Raw genomic sequence first — 17,909 nt, forward strand, 5'->3', positions numbered from 1 at the left:
ACCAACTGGCAGAAGAGCCTGGTGGCTTTTGGATCATGAGGGCTTGCAATGGGGCGAGTCCCCTCAGCCCTTCACAGCTCCCCTTCTAGTTTGTGTAAACTCAGGTCCAGCTTCACAGGAGACCCAAGTAGGTAGTTTTTTTCAGAGAGGGTTTCTCAACTACTTCACTGTTCCTAAGCCTGATGGTTCCTCTCTGTCCCTGTTCTCCCAGGGCTGACCCCTCCAGCTGGGGACCATTCCATCAAGGGTGGGGACTCAGCTGGTAACTAAAGAAAGCATTGTCCTCTCTCTGCAAATATCCTTCTGTCCCCGCTCCCACAACCCTTCTCTAGCTGTTCCCCTCCTCGAGCACCTTTCCTGCAGCAGCCACAGAAACAGGAGATGGCCAGGAAGCTGCCTCTGGAGCTCTCCACAATGCCAAGCCAGCTCTGAAATGAGCCAGAGGGTGAATTGCAGCCCCTGTGGGACACAGCCTGAGCAAACTTCCTGCTCTTCCCCCTCTCCCAGCTCTCAGATTCCCTCTCCCTCTCCAAGTACCACTTTCTCCCAATTGCTCCTGCCTGGGACAACTCAAACCGTTAAAGTACAATGTCTGAGGACACAGCTGACCTGCATCGACACCCAGTCTGTCTTCAAACAGAGCTCCAGTTATGTACACAGCATCAACTGAATACTGAACAATATCAAAAATACGGTATAAGGAAAAGAAAACAGAATTGAAATGCTTAATGGCATATTTATACACATTTACCAACAGTCAACAAAAAAGGTGGCAAGTTACACATCCATTCTGTATGCTGACAATCCTGATGCACATAGATGTAAACACACATGCTTGGATGATGCATATACATATGGCCACATAACAGAGTAGATGACCTGAAGGAGCTACGCTGGGGAGCAGGGGAAGGGGTTACCTACTGCAGAACCTCGTCTCATTCTCAATGTGCACAACATGGACATTCAGGGCAGTGTTGCTTTAAGGCTATTTCTAAGGCTGAATCTTTTCTTGTCCAACCCCACAATATGAAGATCTGTTGAAGCACTTCCTCCTCTTTACCCAGCACAACTTGATATATATATATATTTATATATTTACCTATATACTTTTTAAAGGCCCTATATACTAAAAGGCAGGAAGAGGAAAGGGGGGAGTAGAAGGGAAGAAAAACTTCTGAATGGATCAGTTTGCCCCAGTGCAGGAATCTTCTATCCTGTAGTGGCAACAGCCATGACAGCCACGTGCAGTGGACAAGGTACTAGTTTAAAATGATTGATGATCACAGGTCTCCCTCCCTATCAGACCTGAAGCTCTTTGTTGTGACAAAGGGGGAGAGTGAAATACTTTAAGAAACAGAAATACTCCTGAAGTGGGGAAAGTGATCACTAATTTAAACTCCTCCCCTTACCTGCTTTCAAGGTGGCAAAAGAGCTGAGAGATACTATAATTTCCAGCTCAAGTGCCCACACGGCTAAGGAAAAGGCTTTGCTTAAAAATATATATCTATAGAACTATACATATAGATCATATTTTTCGTGACACTCTGATTTTATTACATAGCTCCTGGGTCACTCTCCCCCTCTATCTACATGGTAACAGAGTGGCATATAAAAGAAGCCACATACATCAAAGTGATAACTGAAGCTACCAGATCACAAGAATGTGTTTCAACTGGTATGATCTAACATGCTAAATTACCTTGATTTTATAAGGTGATCTGCTGTTAATATAACTGGAAGGTCTTAAAAATAACCTTTTTTTTCATAATCAGATTATTACAATTTCTCAGCAATATTACAGTGTGTGACAACATGCTATAATTAAGAATAATTTCACTGAACAAGAGAGTGATGCAAAGATGAAATTTTAAGCATGTATGCAGATGGTTGGGAACACCCAAGCATCATCCTACAGTACATAAAAGCAGGATTTCTAAAGTCAAGGACATTTTATGTTTTCTTCTATTTTCAGTATCATTTCTGTGTGAGCATTAGCTTAACAGTGGAAACTTGGTATAGAACTAGATTCTCCTTGAAACATATGTCTATAATGAAACACTGAAGGACATTAAAAAAGTAATTTAATTTTCAGTTTCTTGTATTTGAAAAACTGGGACTAAAATTCACCCCCAGCCACTGACCTTTTAATGTAATGAATCAATGGAAATGAGCCAATTTATCAAGTTATAGCCCCAAGAAAAAAACAAAAAACAACACAAAACTGAAAAACATTTTTACTCTAGAGAGTAAAAAAGTTTCAGCATGACTTCTGTTAAGGAGTGACCTACAGATGGAAACAGGCTGGAGAGGAACAATGCCTGTGTTTCCCCGGGACACATTGCACCCCGGCGATGGAGGTTGGATCCTCTCCCCTCCTCTCTCCCAGGCTTTGGGCAGTCAGCCAGGCTTCTCTACAGACAGCTTGGAAATGCCAGGGAGCTGCGGTGATGGTTGGAAAAGATGAGTACAAATTAACAAAAATGCTAAATTCTGCTTCAGCATCCAATTTAAAAAGTTGGTAAAACCAAGGCAAAGTTTTCTGAGACCGGGCTGCAGCCTTCTCCTCCGTACATCTTCCACCAACATTACTTCTGAGTTACTGGGGGTGGGGAAGGGGGAGGAAGGACTTGATCTCCTGCTACAGCAGCTTTCCCATCACACAAAACTGATGTGTAACTAACTCAGCCACAAAGATACGGGAAAGTTTTATTTATTTAAAACAAACAAAAAAAAAGTACTTCAAAATAAAAATGATAAGTACTGTATGGTAATACTGGAAGCATTTATATACATAATTTTCTTTGTCTGTTGTTGAAATGTCTCCTGGTCACTCGGTGGCACTTGGGGTCCCCTCTAGCGCCGTCCGCCCTGCTCCCCCCTTCCCCTGCCCGGCTCTCACGGCTCAGTAGACGGAGCTGTTCCTTATGCCACAGCACAGCACCATGCTCAGGATCATCTCAAAGATCTGTCAAGGAACACAGGGGCACCAGTGAGGCAACAACCAGCACGATGCAAGAGCTCCCCCATCCCAAGGTCCCCTGGTCCATATTAACACTCTCATGCCAGAGGTAAGGGCAGGGATGCTACTCTTTGTTGCTGTTTTCATATGAAGTTGGCCAATTTGAGGTAAGATGCTGTTCTCTCATCTCTCACAGGCAGCAGTGGTGGTACCTTACAGGCTTTTTGGCTGCCAGCTACACAGCAAATACCTCAAGATCCCTCCAGCACTATAGCCAAGGCTTTGCACAGATCCCGTGTTACACCCCCACAGCACCTACCCCTCACTGGGGAGAGCAAACCCAATGTGGCAAAGCAAGCAAATCCCTTCCCACTGCAGAGCCCAGTGACAAAACATGGCAGCCTGCAGAACAAATGGTTTTGGAGGAGGTTTCAGTGGTGCTCTGCCCTTCTGGCTGGTATTGCAGGTGTCTCCTGCTCTACTGAGCTTGCCAGGTGCCACCCCTAACACCCCAACTCCCCCGAGGGATGATGAAGCCCTTGATCTCGCCATGTTCCAGAGCTCTGAGGTACACAGGGCTGGTATTGCATGTGGAGTTGCAGGGGCATCCAGAGGAGAGGGACAGATCCAGCCCAGCTGGAAGAGGACCAGGGTGCCTTGAGGTGGCTTTTCCCTGTCCCACCAGGCTGTCACACTTACCATGATCACAGCAACCACAACTGCAGCAATACCGATCAGGTAGAGCTTCCCGGAGAAGAGCTCATCGATTTTTTTGTGGCAGTTTGTGTTCTGAGGTAGAGAAGCACACCAGTCAGACAGCCTGCTTTCCCCTCATCCACCCCTGGCACCCAGAAAGGCAGGACAGCTTCCCCCCCATCCCGCTTATGTCCCCACGTCCTGGCTCCAGGGCTTCCAACCAGACTTCATTCCTCTGCACCTGTCAGTGCCCTCAAGCAGGAGCAGCAAATGAAGAACCAAATGGGAACCTTCAACATCCTACACCATCCCCAAATAAATGAAATCTCTACCCTTTATCTATTTCCCAATAAATCCCTAAATTTCCTTAGCAGCCAAGGTTTCCTGTGGCAGCTGTGCTGACTGAAGAGCAGCTGTGCCTACCTCAAAAAAGCTTTTCAGGGAGTCCTTTCGGCAGAGGTCGTCCCTCCACACAGGAGTGAAAGCTGCTGTTACAATATCAGAACCACAGCAGTCCAGCTACATGGAGAGAGGAAAAAAAGAAACAATGGAGAGCCAACATTAGCAGACAGCAAACACTTAAGCAATGTTCTCCCCACCATTACACATTCTTGAAGCCACCCAAGACTGAGGAGGCATCTTGAAGGGGAAAACAAGGGTGAGGAGTAAGTCCCCAAACGAACTTTTTTCTTTCCATGCAGTGCAGATACTTCCTACAATAGCTCCAGACAGATCTGGCATAGATATCCTGGATGAGAGTGAAACCAGCTCTCTCCACAGATTTTGTTTCCTGCTGAATGGACCAAGTATCAGGATTAATTCCTCAGAGCTACATTCTTCTTCCATGGAATTTTACTTAAATCAGGGGTACTGAGGTAAATGGAAGGCAACTTAATCAAGAGTTTGGTCCAGACTTCCCAGCACCGTGTGACAGAGAGAATATTGAAGAGAGCACAACTCTGCTTCTTAACATGCAAGAACAGCAAACTTGATAGGCTAAGACCTGCACGTAGCATCATCTGCTTTAGACTCTGCTTTTCCCATCCATTTTCCTGACCTCCATTATTAATTCTCCAGCATGATCACCACCATCTTACCGTTTCATGAAAGGTCTTCACTACAGCTTTGGCATTGTTTGCATCTGGTTCTCCCATGAGCGCTTGTTGAAGCGCTTGATCATAGAACTGCTTCACGTCTTTGGCTATCTAGGAAAGACACAGAAAAAACTCCCTTTCAGCCAGAGGAGGAGGAGGATGAGACCTATCCAGCAGATGTGCTTGAAGGCTGGGTTCCTTCTAATGGCACTTGCAGTAAGATGAGCAGCTTTTAAATAGATTTGGACCCCATTTGTTTGCACAGGCACATGAAAAAAGGCCTGTCTTTCATAGGGCTCAAGCCCCTCCAGCTGTAGCAAATACTAAGAACCCCATCTACCAGCCAGCAGACTCCAGCCAACACTATCCAAGGGCTCCACGGGCTCTGTCTAGCAGATAAAGACAGCCAAGGCCTGGAGGGTGAGCCACAAGATTTGAGATAGCCTTCAGCCCACGTGGATGTGCTGCTGTGCTCAGGAATGCAAAAACGGCTCATTCTGAACCACACATAGACAAAGCAGGCAGGCAACACATTTCCCACAGAGGCGAGACTCACTGGAAAAGTCAGGAGGAGGTGGGGTGCACAGGCAAGGCTGTCTGGAAATATGGGCACCTCAGCTTATTGAATGGCTCAGAGGGGATTGCAGGAATTTGGGAGAGATTGCACACCAAGGGCTAGTGAGGCAGCTCCTTCGGGTCAGGAGCTTAGGTGCATTTAGATGGATGTAAAATCCTGGCTGGGTCCCTACGGACATCGCTGTCCTGCAAGTGGTTATGTGAGACACCTTATCCATACTCTAACCCTGCCACCTGGTTGATGAACTGCAGCCACCTATGAGGGTTGCTCCACAGTGCAAAAATCTCCTAACTTTCAGGGCAACTGGCCTTGCGACTTCTCCTCTAACATCCTTCAATAACTTGAGAGAGAGATATGAAAGAAGGCCGTGCAATAGAAGCAAAAGAAAAACATAAAAGCAAGAAAGGGAGAATGCTTTCTAGAACATCTGCTCTTGGCAGCACAGGCTGGATTAGCATACGAAAAAAGGAACTGCAGCAAGATGATGCATGATTTCAATCAATTATCCCAGAATTCCTTCATTACTGCTCAAAAAAGTTTGCTTTGGAGGATGATATTCTCCAATCAAACCATTTGATTCTGGTACATAAAAATAAAAAATTTGAAAAGTCCTATTTATTGCCTCTCTATTCTGAATCTAAATTATCTCCAAGAAGGCAGGCTGAGGGAGAGAATGCCTCCAGCTCCGTGGAAAAGTGTCCCTTCTGGAAGCACCTCTCTGTGGCTGGGATCATTCAGTGCTTCCCTCCCAGCCTGCATTGCTCCCAACCAAGGCAAGGAGAAGCAAGCCTGCCTTGGGAGCAGGGACTTCAAACAGCCCATTCATCATCAAGGCTGCAAAACCAGCTGATGCCAACAGACTGCCACCCTTAATTTTAAGCTGCAAAATTAATTTTAGAGGCTGAGGTCATCACTGCTGTACTGAGAAATCCTACATTTCTCAGCTTTATGCTCTGATGGCCAAGCGCTTTCTCCCCACGATGGGACACAACAGCCGTGGGGTCCGTCCTTACTCAGCCTTCACTTTTTTTTGCTGTCAGTTGTAGTTGCACATCTTGGACTCTTCAGGATTCACGAACTAACATCTGCAGGAGGCACAGCCCCTCTTGCAGAGGTTAATTAGTTCACTAAAGTTGCTAGGAAACAGCACCCTGCCTGCATAATAATATGTTTAGCCACAGAAGAGTTTATTCCAGTGAAGTCATGCTCTCTCCTGCTGAATGACTACAAGGGTGTTCCCATTCAGGCCTGTGAGCCATTGCCCACACGCATGTGAGAGCTGAGCAGGCCAGCACCTACTTACACAGCTGGCTTACGCCTCTTAGTAAAGTAAACACATTTCCTACTCTGCCAGAGAGTCTAACCTTGGCTTTGAGCACAAGCAGTCCCCTTCCCTCCTCCAAACCCCTGAGGCCGAGTGATCAACACCCAGCCTGCTGCTTGCTGCAGCACAGCCGTGGTTCCCATACCTGGGCAGTTCTGCATTTCGAGACCAAACCTGTGTGTGTGTGAGCACATGTGACCGTAGTGAAGGGAAGGTGAGCAGAAACAGAAGTTGAAAAGCTGCAATTTTCAGTTCTACCCTTCAGTTCAGCTCCTCCAGTCAGGAAACTTTATCTGAGCAGTCCCTAGCAGGGTGCCTGGGACAGACACAGGACTTGTACCCCTCACGTGTGCACAGCATACAGATCACAGCAAGCCCAGTGCTGGCAGACAAATGGCCTGAAGCAGGTTATATGATACTGGAGAAGAGCAGGAAGCACCAAGCAATCCCATTAATGCAGGCTCTCCCTGTACGGTACGCCCTCCCTTTGGCATGACGCGACTGGGTTTGCTCTCTGTTCCCTGGCACCGAGGACGTGCAGATGGCTTTCCTTCACAACTTCATGCATGAATCGACTCCCTGTGTGACTGACAGTGTGGCAGCACAGAGGAGACCCAATCGAGACAGGCTATTTTTATTTGAGGCATTGCACTACATACCCTAAGGGGCAGCTGCTACCGTGAAATGCCCACATTTAAAGTTCATCAGCACGGCCAAGAGGAGTGAGGTGGCCTGCCCAGGTCACACCGCTAATCCAAGCCCCTATTACTCAGTCTGGGAGCATGCTGGGACCTGCTGTGGTTCTGCCCCAACCTCCCCGCCCCACAAACAAAGGTTTTAGAATCATCTTACTTGGTCTTTGTTGACAAAACCCCAAATTCCAGCCGCAACTTCGCAGGCAAACAGGATCACCAGGCAAGTGAAGAACTGCAAAGACAAATCAAGAGAGGGATCCTTAAAGTATCTGCAGCAACTAGGTGGGGAGAGGTGTGGAGCAGCACTTCTACTGACAAATCAGAGCAAGGAGTCATCTGACTTCAAACCATTTTATCTCTCATACATGCACTGAGCCCAAACACATTATCCTGTAACTCATCACGTGCCACCCCATGTCCAGACTTCCCACTAGGATTGCTGAGCAGGGATTAGCAAAACCTTTCCCACAACGGGACTGGCAGGGATGAAGATGCCCTGTGTACCACAAGATACACTGCTCCTTTTCATGCACCTGCAGGACCATCCAGACAAGGTTTCTGCTCTGCCACAAATGCTCCAAGGACTGGTATTGCCAGTGAAGGGTTAAAAGCACATTTCAGCTGCTGAGGAGCTGGTGGTGTCAGGGTGTGATTTATGGCCAGCTCTCTGGCATCCACAGCCCTGCAAGGCTACTGCATTTTTTTGCATAAATACTAATGCTGACGTTTTCCCACAGTCCCACCCCATTTGTGCAATTCCAGCAGTCCTCCCTGCCATCCCCTCTGAAGACTTCTCCATCTTTTTGTTCAGATGGCGGGAACACGTTGTGATGGTTGGTCTGCTGGACTGGGAATGGGAAGCTGTAAACTCATACATCAGGGTCACATGAGAAGGCAGAGAGAGGCACACTCCATATGCAGCCAGCATTGCCTCTGTGACAACATCACTCAGTGACTTCTTCCTGGGAAAAGCCCCAAAGTGGGAGAGTTGCCATGGGAGTCAAGAAGCAAAAGATGTGAATGCAGTCAAGGAAAGACAAAATTACAGCAGAGGGTGGGAAAACAGCCCCTGGCTCCTGAGCGGTCTCTGTTCAAAACACATTCAGGACATTTTCTCCAAGAACAGAGGAAACAGGAGGTCCCAGAATGCCATGACCAGGCTCTCACATGCCAATGCAAAGGGATATCAGCAAAATGGAAACAAGACTATTAACCTGACAGCACGAAAGGACTTCCAGCATCCTTGTCCAGTTCCTGAACAATCAACTCCTGTGTAAACATCTATATATCCCTGATTCTGTAGGAACATCGTTGGAGGACTAGGTCCCACAATTCCCCCAAGGACTCACATCACCCTAAATTGTGGGTGCAATGCACTGTAAGTCTGGTTAAGCACTAGGGCTCATTCTTGCAGTGGTTACCCTCCAGTGAAAGATGGTTTGTTTATCCCAGATTTGGAGGTACAACTTCCTGCAGATTCAGTTCAAGTTGGCTGCAGAACACCAGGAGATGCAGCTTGATGCTATGGGAACATAGTGGTGTTCCCAGCCAGGCAGCTGGCTGTGTCCCAGCCCCTTTCCAGGGAGCAGAGCCTGCTCCATGACAAGTGGTTCCCTCCTGTCTTCCTCAGGTCTTGCTGCTCAGCTTCCATACTGCCTTTGGCACAGGATTTTGATAGCATGGAGCTTCCTGGTACTTCTCCCTTTTGCAGTAAGCCCAGAGTCACTCCCTCAGCTAGGTGCAGGAAAGGGGACCATGGCTGCTTCCCTGAAACAAGCTGAGGATGCTGCCTGGAATTGTCCTTGGAACACAGTGGGAGCCTTGGCCAGCTGAAAGCATTCTCATGGGGTGCCTCCAGACTTTCCTTGGCAAGACAAGGTGTGAGCAAATACGGGCAGTGCACAGCAGCTAGAGCTGCTAATTTCAGCCAGAGCAGCCGGTTTCCCTGTCAGGCCTCAGCTACGTTGTACCATCTGCCCTTCTAATCCTCTAACTTCAGGAGGGAGTGAGGGGTAATTCAGGGTCTGTAATCACTTCCATTAATAAAACAAAATAAAAATCCAAAGCTTCCAGGCTGTGCTACAACAACCCCTGTCAGATTTGCGTGCAGGCTCCTAGTATTCCCAGCAGCCAAGATAATGCCTGCAAACTCCTACTGCAGCTCCCACCAGACGTTCAGAAGTGCTTTATCAACACTATGGAAAAACATCCCCGGATTACTGGAAATCGGCAGCAACCAGAGGTGAAATCATCTGCAGGACTGAGGGAAAGCAGCTCCGTTTCCCTCTGTCCCAGCTGAGCCCACACCCATGAGTTGCTACACTGCCACCAAGAATCCTCCAGCCCCACAAAGCCAAGTGCTGGAAATTCATTCGAATTTAAAAAAAAAAAAAGTTTTACCCTTCCAGTTTATTTTTTATGCATCAAGTTTAAACTGAACCACATGTGAGAACTTGCTTTAAATAAATGGGTCTCCCTTGCTCCCAAGGTAAAGGCTTTTGGTGTGGCTACAGTTTATCCAATGAAACTCATCCTGTGCCAGGAATCCTGAGCTGCTGCCTCACTTCAGTAATGGATTTTCCAGGATGTACCTAGATGTTCTCACTAAGAAATTATGGAAAGTCTTTGCTGTTTCCTTGTCCAAACAGATAAAAATAGCAGATGATTCCTTAAAAGAACTAGAATTGCTAGAGGCAGCCTGGAAACAGAGTGAGCGGATGCTGGAGGGGACACCAGGTAAGAAAGAGGGTTTAGTGGGTGCTTGGTAAGACAGCCAGACCATGGGGAGGGATAAAAGCAAGGCGGGGGTTCACATATAACAGAGGAAGAGTCTCTAAGGATCCTGCTGATCTCACCTAGTTCCACCCACGTGCTCACACATCCTCCCAGCCCAGTGCTTGTTGGAAAAGACCCCAGCAAGGGAAGCACAGCCATGTGCTGTCCAGCAGGGAAATCTGGATGCCAAGTGACTTCCAAAGCTGTGTGTCTCTTACCGTTCCCAGAAGACACTGAGACTCCTGAATAGCGCCGTAGCATCCCAGGAATCCCACGAACATCATGACAGCTCCGACTGCGATCAGGATGTAGATTCCTGCAAGGCAGAGCGAGAGGCAGACGCGTTACTGCAGAGCTTTGTCCAGCAGCGTCCTCATGCCTGGCTGGACATTCTGGCTCCTGGTGCGGATAATTGTGGATGTGCAGAATTAAGGCTGAGGAGGTGTGAGTAGAGGTGACAGCAGACATAGTAGAACACTAAGTACACGAGTTGGGTCTCAAAGTGTTTGAAGCTGTGAGCACCGAAGCTTTAATATCTCCATCACCTCCAAAATCAGAAGAAATGCTGAGAGTAGCACTAGGCAGAGGATGTAGGAGGCAAGACAAGGGCTCTACAGCATCCTCAGAGCTGTAGCACGGAGTTCCCCTGGCATGCTGTTTTAAATATTCAAGCAGAGATGAAAATGATTAGTTAGCATATCTTGTAAAATAAACACTAGGGCACATGGTTTATTTATATTAAACATCCTACAAATATTTATCTGGCTAACATTTTAAAGGCAGATGAACCACAAAACCAAGGGGAAAGTACTGCTTAAGCATCTCACTTAATAAAATCTGGCACTTTTTTGTTATAGGTTCTTCCACAGTGAAGACAACATTTTTTACTTTAACTTATTGAATTTCCACAGGCAACTTGCACCATAACTAGTCCAAAGCTTGAAATGAGGCATTGGGAGTGGTTCAGAAAACAGAGGAATAAAAGTTTATTCATTCTGGAAACAAGAGTTTAACTCAAGGCTCAAGTCTGCTGCCATGAGTAATCACCATGGTCTCACCAACCACGAGACTGGTGAAGCTCAGAGGATTACTCAGCCAAACACTACCAGCTCAGTTAAATTTGACACAGCTCTCTCCTGGTGTATCCCTTATATTTAGTGCATTCTTGGTTAACTAATATTCTCAAGTATTGTGGTTATACTACTCTCTAAGTGAATCTTACCTCTCATTCAAAAGCAATTTGATATATGCAAAAAATTATAAACGAGGTAAGACTGCAGTCACTATTTCTAATGGACAGTGAGGGAAAAAAAAAGAATCATCATGAGGATAAAAAAACATGGGGCATCTCAGAGGTAGAAGCAATACAGCTATTCTTACTAGTGGTTGGGAGACACATCCCTTCAATGAAATGTTTTCTTCTGCTATGAGTGAAAATGTTTTATAGTTATTAATCAGACTGTCAGCTCTCCTTTAGGAACAGCCCTAACATATAAACAGAGCTCAAGATTAAAACTGTTTGTACATGCTCGCAATGTTTAAAGTTTTTCTTATCTCTGTAGCTTTTAAACAGTTTTCTGATAATTAAAGTGCAAAGTCTAAAGGCCATGCAGTGAGAGCAGAGTTAAGTCAACCCTTCTCTAAAACACCAGATACACAATAACGGTCTCCACTTGTTTAACATTCCCTTACATATTCTTCAAACTTGGGACAGGCTGGACTTTGGCTCCCGCTTCTTCCCTCTTTGAAACAAAAATCACCAGCATGCCAAAAGCACAAGCGCCGATGCAAGAGCTGACTTGGCGAGAGGCGGCGACGGAAGCGCCACCCCAGCGGCTCCCGCGCTGGGACTCTCCGGTGCTTCTCAGCAGCACCGTGCTCACTCTATTTTTAGGCACTGCAGGAGGGAGGAAGCCAGCTACAGGGGAAGTGCCACAATGGAGCACGCTGACCCTGCAGGAAGCCCCTCTTCACAAAACCTGACGGGAGCTGTGGCTGGAGACACCAACATCCTTGCGGCAACGCTGTCAGCAAAGGGGGCCGGAGGCACGAGCTGCACCTCCTGATGTGTTCTGAAGGGGTTTCAGGAGCCATGAAAACCATACAGGCAAAAAGGTCCCCAAGAGGGCATGAGACACCTCCTTAGGTGAAGGTGTGCAAAGAAAGGAAAAACAAGCAGAAGAAACATCCCAGGAGAGTTTCTTGGAAAGGACAGGCCAGCAGATAAAGTTTTGCAGGCCCGCCTGAAGTGGAAGGAGGTGGTTTTGTCCCAGTGGCTGGAGATGACATGAGGTGGAGCAGCTGTGGCAGCTGGGCAGGGAGACAGCGTGGCAAGCAGCGGGCTGGGCTGTGTGGGGAACAGAGGGCCCCCAAAGGGCCTGGTGGGGGTGGGAAGGCATTAATAAATCCTGTACAATGAAGGCTGTCTGCTGGACACCTGCCAAGCCCCAGAGAGACTGATGGAGACTGTCAGACACTGCATAACTGCTGTCTCACGAAGAACAACATACCAGGAGTGGTGTCCCAAAAAAAAGTCTGCTCACTGTCCCCAGAAGCTGCTAATGCCCAAGAACCAGCCCTTGCCACTCCAGCTTGTACCAGAGAGGCTGCTGGCTTGGGTTTTCAACCCAAACCATGGCAGATTTTTCTTTTTTAAGCCCTGGGTAGTTCAACTGAAGAGTCTTCATCACAAGTCAGAAAATCAACTTTCCTTATCCCTGACTGCAGCAGTTTCTGACTTCTCTGACTAGGAGAATAGAGAGAAGACAAAGCTGAGCTGGGGACAAGTCATTTCCACATCTGAGAAGTCGCTATTCAAGCTGGTTAGCCCAGTAGATGGGTAACAAGTAGATGCGCCACATTTGAAGATCAAGCAGCATGATGCTGGGACCCCAACAACCAAGTCACCGCAGACAGAAGGTTTTATTCTCAATTTTTTAAAAATAAACACTGAAGGCACCTTCTAGGCTGAACAAATACCGCCAGGAGATCACAGTTATAGAGCAACCCAGGTTGAAGGGACCTCAAACGATCACTTGGTCCAACCTTTCAAGAGAATGGGAACCTTAGGTGGCACTATCCAGAATCCTGCCCGATTATATCTTGAAAACCTCCTGTGATAGGGACTCTTATCATGTCCCTGGGGAGGTTTTTCCAGTGAATGATTGTTCTCACTGTAAAAAATGTTTTCCTGATATCGAGATCATTAGGAGAACACAGGACCCACTGGTGGCTAGGAGAGTTTTGCTCTGAAAACTAGGAAATGAAGGCCCAGTGAGAACCTCAACTGATGGAGAAAGCTAAGAAGAAACACAGACAGTTGCTGTTTCAGAGAAGTTTTCCAGTGACCTCTGTACTTGCTTCCTTCTGGGATTTCTGGCAGCTTCAAAAAAACAAGACCAATCCTGACCTGCTGAACTCCCACCCCAGGCAGGCTGTGCAGACCTTGGACTGTCAAGTGAAGCTTCCTGCTTCTCTCCCTGCTCTCACTTCAGCAGCTCCTCATCAGAGCCAGCACCGCTGTGAAGCGAGGAAACAGCAAGGAAAGGAGAGGAGGGAAGATGTGCACCACGTGCAGCTTCCTGACCGGAGCCCAGCGGATGCGAGCAGTGCAGTGGGAGCAGCAGGAATGCACGGCCAGGCGGGGGAGAGGGCAGGATGAGCGGCCTGATCTCGGCAAACCACAAAGAAACCCTGGAAGGTTTCTGGAATAAAGGCCAGCTTCATTCCCAGGCACAAACAAGCGGCCATTATGGAGCTGCCTTTTGTTACCAAGGGCCAGAGCACGACAGCCTCTCCTGGGAGGCAGCAGGGCAGGACTCTGCTCCAGAGTTTATTTAAAAACTAGTACAAAATATTTACTGCAACAATAGCATCTTGTATGAGGAATGCCAGTGGTGTTTCTTCACAAAAATGCCATACTGACGGCTGAGAAAACAAAGGAAGGCAATCCAAGTGCCCAACCACATGCTTGAATGGTGTTTGCTTTCCCACACCCATCCCTCCCCTCAAGGAATGGGACTGGTGGGGAGGTCTCTACTCCCAGACTGGGTGCCAGGCAGCTGGGGGACTATTTCACAGCAATCACGGCGCAGACTGGAACGACCAAGCCCTTTTCCCAGAAAGCAGCCTGATGCATCTTTGCTTGCATTCCTGGCACACAGGACGATGACGCCTAGCGTGGTTTTGGGCTCCGTGTCTGTGAGCAAGGCACCCGTCATCCCCATCCTGAACAGCACATTATCCTCCTCAAAGTCAGAGGAAACTCCTCACAAGCCTTCCCCTCCTCTGTGTAAGCATCAGAGACTGGTTAACCCCTAAAATCCTCTCCCGGGTGAGGAACTCTTGACTAAAATGCTATTTGCTTCTTCAGGGCTCCACCCAAACTGGCACAATTTGGCGTGAGCAAGGCTCCATCTGCCTTTCACATGCCACTTCCCAGCTCATTTTTATTGCAGCTTTCTCAGGGGTTTTACAACAAGCAACGCTGTTTGCCGTAAACAAAAAGTAAAATGAGAGAGGTATAAACTGCAAGCTGCAGTGCCCACAGCCATGCTGCCCCCTCCCACAGCAGCAGTACATAACCCTGGGAACAGCTGGAGCTGCAGCAACAGGTACAGAGAGCAAATCACGTACAGGTGTTCATGGTACCAAGGCACCTCCACATCCTTAAGCAACACTACACAGTGATTTCTAACCCTATGGCGCGGTTCTCTGATAAACAAGAAACAGTGCTACAACTGCCACACATCCCCAGCCACACACCAAAGCAAGCTGTGAGCCTCAGGACCAGTATCTTGGAGTTGGGGAAGTCAGAGGAGTGGTGTCAATACTGCCTGGAGTCCTCTTTCTCCTTTTGAGATGAAGCCTTTGAGCAGAAAGCTTTAGGAGAGAGTTCAACCACTCTTAGCTTCACCTCCTCATCTGAATTCAAAGCAGGAACACAGGAACCATGATATGATCTCTTCACTCAAGAGCATCAGGACATGATGATGAGAAAAAGCAGCAGCAGTGGACCAAACACCATCCCCCTTTCCCCAGTACAACAGGGCACGTGCTGCTTCGGGCTGCAGGGATCTCGTAAAGCTTTAGGAAAGCCCCCAAACATCAGAGCCAGGGAACTGACAGTAATTGAGCACTTCTCTGGGTTTAGTCCTAGGTGGGAAAGGGAAAAAAGCAACCAAGAGGCCAGCGTAGCTCCCAGCTCAAGCAGATGATGCTTCCATGGAGGGCCCTTTACCTGCAGGCCAGGTAGGAAGCAGGATGCTCAGTGTGGCAGCAGGGAAGGGAGAGAAAAAGGCAGTATGCAGTGTCAGTACTTGCTTTGGCATTAAAGCAGCATAGCTGGTGCCTGCAGGGTTGTAAAACCATGTCCTGTCCCTGCTGAGAAGTAAAGAAAACAAGAAGAAATAAACAGTCTTTAAAAAAGGACACGATGAAAAAACAAATAAAAGGAGGACCAAGCACAGGAGCATCCCTCTAAAACAAGCAGGGAGCAGGCCAGCCCTGGCCAGCTCTCCTCCCATGCCCCGCCATCCCTCTCAGAGATGCTGTGCAGCTCCAGGCATGGGCATTCCTGGACAGCACCCTACTTCTCCCCTCATTTCAATCCTCTCCCAGCATCTTTAACTCATTAGTCTAATGGAAGCCAGTCACTGCCCCCAGGTCACCATGGCAATATTTCCAAAAGACAAAAAAGAAATCAAATAAGAAATCCCCCCTCAGCATGACACAATGCTTCCTGGGAAGGCCAGGCAGCTCTCCAAGCTGTGCCTGCCCTCCCCATGGGATGGGCATTAAAAAGGGGCTCAGAGCAGAGGAAAGAGAGATGTTTATTCTCCCAGCAGGCTCCTGCGGGGAGACTCTGCGCATCCAAGAGTTTTGCAAGCCTCTGAGGAAAGGAGGGAGGCTTCAGTGCCACCCTGCCGTTGCTCCTGGCCTGGAGATGCTGAACATCACTGGGCTCATCACCACTGCAGCTGCAGGGAAGGGTGGGACCATCAGACAATGGCAGGGAGACTCCCTCCTACCCCACACCACCCATTGTGGAAGAACACTCTTCCCTGTAGCCAAAGAAATGACCATGATGTTCTTCCTTGCAGACTGGGGGCATGATACAGGCAAGGAGTGGAAAGTCCCTCCAGGGCAGGGTTGAGGCAGGAAAAAGATGGCTGTGTGAGCCAGCCAGCAGAGGAGGATCTCCCAGACATTTTTGTCCAGTTGCCCAGTGGAATTGGCCCAGCAGAGCTGGCAGCGCTTTCCTGAAAGGGAGGTGAGAGAGATGGGGGCTGGAAAAAGAGAGGGTTTGCTGGAAGATGACAAGTGGGAAGCCTCTCCATTCCCCTCCACCCCTTTTCCCAAGGAAAACATTGCTGCTCTGTAGCTGCTAATGACTTCCAGATGGAGCAACAGGGTCACAAAGCATGGAGAGCTCTCATGGGGAGATGAAAGCCTGGACATGCTGCCCTCATCTGCAAGAACAAGGCAAGAAGAAGCCATGGGCACCTCTCTGTCAGAAAAACAAAGGGACGGTGGGGAAAGCCCCGAAGAATGTCCTTGTGTGCACACACTTATACCCAAATCCCCTCCACAGAGGTGCCACAGTCATGTTTCTTCTCCTCTGCCTACCCAGGAAACCTCCCAGGAAGGAGATTTAAGTTTTGTAAAGTCAGCATACCTACAAAAGCTGGGAGGAAGTCTATGGCACATCTCCAGGACTGGCACGGACAAAGGTGGCACAGCACAGGAGAGCCAGGCTGGAATATGCTGGCCCATCCTCTGCTGCCCCAGCCTAGAGCACTTCTGGGCATTTCAATGTGCCCTGGGGTCCCACCCACTAAGAGAGCACAAATCCCACTGGAGGGTTCCTTGTAGGCTTTGCATGCTTTAAACATGGTGGAGGTTTTCTAGAGGAAAACTGCCAAAGCTACAGGTTTAAACAGCTCTGCAGAGCAAGGAGCCACCTCTGGCACAGGTCCAGGGCAGCAAAGCCAATGGGAGGGGACAAAGGAGAAGAACAACTACATTAGTTGTAGTTGGATAGATCTGAACCCAAAATAACCTGATGGTACCAATGTATTTTTAAAGTCATAACCAGTTTTAGTCTGCAGAGTTGACTTGATCCCAACAAAGGTAGAATGAATTACAATTAAATGGAAATCAAATGGAAATGCAATGAAATAACATGTTGCTTTCTTAATAGAAATTGAATTCTGTGATAAGAATACAAAAAAAATAATTGTACTCTCAGATACATGATGTAAGCCAGAAAGGAAAGTACTAAAAAAGTGTTTTGCCTTAAAACGACTATTTTAAAAAGAATTCCAGTGTTATTGAAGGAGTTGATCTGACAGTGATTAGAGGAAAATCTAGAACAAGTAAATCTCAGCTTTTGGGTTTTTTTTTCTTTGAGGGACTAAATAATTAAATTGTCCTCAACTGTAAGTAAGTTTATTTCCAAGACAGAAAAATGCATGTACTTCTATTTCTAAAAATCCACACATATATTATTTTTTAAATAATCCATTTTGCTCGTGTGGTTCAAGGCCAAATGCAAACCTTGGTCTCCACTGCCAAGCACGCAAGCCTGGCGACAGCTCACATGCCTGCTGGAAAATCTCCAACAGAGGGGGCCTTGACAAAGTAGAGCACAAATGGGTGAGAGAAGAAACCAGTCCTGAACCAGCTGTGTGCATCCACAGGGATCCCTGCAGTGCCTCATGCCAGAACTGAAGGTGGTTTTTCCCTGGTGTTTATTGCAGAACCTACAGACCAGGAGCCTCAGGCTCTT

The 17,909-nt window shown here is 47.7% G+C and overlaps 1 protein-coding gene across 1 annotated transcript in view; it reads right to left on the reverse strand.

Annotated features, from left to right (window-relative positions):
• Window positions 1–716: 716 nt before the first annotated feature.
• CD81 (CD81 molecule) overlaps window positions 717–17,909 on the reverse strand; it is a 32,227-nt gene continuing 15,034 nt past the window's right edge. Inside the window, exons 3-8 of the mRNA XM_069016945.1 lie at window positions 10,339–10,436; window positions 7,503–7,577; window positions 4,753–4,860; window positions 4,079–4,174; window positions 3,659–3,748; window positions 717–2,965 (exon numbers count right to left, since the gene is read on the reverse strand). Coding sequence (XP_068873046.1) covers window positions 2,903–2,965; window positions 3,659–3,748; window positions 4,079–4,174; window positions 4,753–4,860; window positions 7,503–7,577; window positions 10,339–10,436 — 530 coding nt within the window. The 3' untranslated portion in view covers window positions 717–2,902. The remainder of the gene's footprint in view (window positions 2,966–3,658; window positions 3,749–4,078; window positions 4,175–4,752; window positions 4,861–7,502; window positions 7,578–10,338; window positions 10,437–17,909) is intronic.

The sequence above is a fragment of the Aphelocoma coerulescens genome, chromosome 5 (genome assembly GCF_041296385.1).
Source record: "Aphelocoma coerulescens isolate FSJ_1873_10779 chromosome 5, UR_Acoe_1.0, whole genome shotgun sequence".
Lineage (NCBI taxonomy): Eukaryota > Metazoa > Chordata > Aves > Passeriformes > Corvidae > Aphelocoma > Aphelocoma coerulescens.